This window comes from Microtus ochrogaster, unplaced genomic scaffold (assembly GCF_000317375.1).
Source record: "Microtus ochrogaster isolate Prairie Vole_2 unplaced genomic scaffold, MicOch1.0 UNK44, whole genome shotgun sequence".
Lineage (NCBI taxonomy): Eukaryota > Metazoa > Chordata > Mammalia > Rodentia > Cricetidae > Microtus > Microtus ochrogaster.
The window spans coordinates 1,256,815-1,258,595 of NW_004949142.1; the positions used below are offsets into that span (position 1 = coordinate 1,256,815).

The following is a 1,781-nucleotide window of genomic DNA, read 5'->3' on the forward strand; positions in this document are numbered from 1 at the left end:
TTGGAGGCTTGCCCAGGCCCTTCTTCCTGTGCATGACCAACCCAGAGTGAGACTTAAGCTGAGGAGAGGGACTTCTACCATCAGTGTCACCTGGTTCTGTTCCTGTCACCTTTGTTATAGGTGCGCGCACACACACACGACACTTGCTCTTCTGTTGAACACCTCTGTCCTCCTCTATGATTATATTTCAGTATCAGAGAGCAGCAATTTGCCATTGAGTCCCCACCCAACTGTACATGCCTCAAAAACTTTGTCCTCTACGACCCTGTGGTGGCCTTGGCCTGCCTCTTCTGTACCTCAGTAAGGCTTTGCCAGTAAACCAATTCTCTGTTTTTCTATTTACAGAATCTTACCTAGACATATGGCCTGCTGCCTCTGCAAATATAAAACTGATATTGAGGTTGTCTGCAAAACAGTCAAACTGCATTGCCATACTGGATGTCTGACAAACACCACACATTGTCGTGAGTCTCTTGCCTGATGAATGTTTTAATTTTGACATATAATGTTTAACTGGTAAAGATAATTTCTTTTTAAATTACTTTTTATTTTAACTAAAATTAATTATATCACTTCCCTTCTTGCCTTCCTTTCCCTCCTTCCAACCTCTCCCATACCTCCTCCCTCTCAAATTGACTTTTTCTTGATTATTATTGCTATATATACAGATATATAAACACATAAATCTATAATAGAACTTGCTGAGTTTTTTTATGTTGCTTGTGTATATCTGATTCATGGCTGACCACTTTTATTGGATAGCCAGTTAGGAAGCTCATCCCTGGGAGGGATAGACTCTGCCTCGCTCAGCAGCCCTCAGTTGTCTGCAGCTCTTTGTCGAGGAGTGGGACCTCGTGACCTTTAACATGGATACCAGTGTTGTGCTTTTTCTGGGTGTGTGTAGGCAACTGTATTTTGAGGTGTCATAAACATAACTTTCTTGTCACTCCTAGACAACAGAATCTCACATCTGACTTTCTGGTCCTCTGGCTCTTACAAGCTTTCTACCACCATGCCCCCTTCTGTGATGTTCCTAAAATTTAAACTAACAATGGTTTATTTCTATTCCTTCATTCGTAATAAAACTCCCTAGCTTCTAAATTTCTCCCTTGTGAAAATTGAGCTCTCAGACATTAATGCATTATTTAAAAATATGACTGTTGAGTGGGCAAACGAGATAACTCAGAGGGTCAAATGCTTGCCACACACATCTGGTGATCTTAGTCAATCCCTGGAACCCCCATAAAGGTAGAAGAAAAGAACAAACCCCACATGGCTGCCCTCTGATCTCCACACTCAAACCATCACACATATACGTCATGCACATACAGACACGTATGTATGTATGTATGTATGTATGTATGTATGTATGTATATATATATGAATGAGCATACATACACAAACACAAAACTAGACAGATAGTTTAGTGGTTTCAAGTACTTGCTGCTCTTGCAGAAAACCAAGGTTCAGTTCCCAACATCCACACTGTGGCTCACAATCATCCATAACTCCAGTTCCAGGGAATCCTGTGTCTGGCCTGACCTCTGCAGGCCAGGCACATATGAAGTACACACACACAAATGCAGGCAAAACAGTCATATACGTAAAATGAATCCTTTAAAAGTACATACCTATTAGCCAGGTGGTGGTGGCTGCTGCAAAGGTGCATGCCTTTAATCCAAGCACTTGGGAGGCAGAGGCAGGTGGATATCTGTGTGTTCAAGGCCAACCTGATCTACAGAATGAGTTCCAGAACAGTCAGGACCACACAGTAAAACCC

General features: G+C 42.0%; 1 protein-coding gene across 1 annotated transcript in view; it reads left to right on the forward strand.

Annotated features, from left to right (window-relative positions):
* LOC101997321 (leucine-rich repeat-containing protein 37A3-like) overlaps nt 1–1,781 on the forward strand; it is a 9,527-nt gene that overhangs the window by 3,451 nt on the left and 4,295 nt on the right. Inside the window, 1 exon segment of the mRNA XM_026790183.1 lies at nt 346–478. Within this exon segment, the coding sequence (XP_026645984.1) occupies nt 346–478 (133 nt within the window).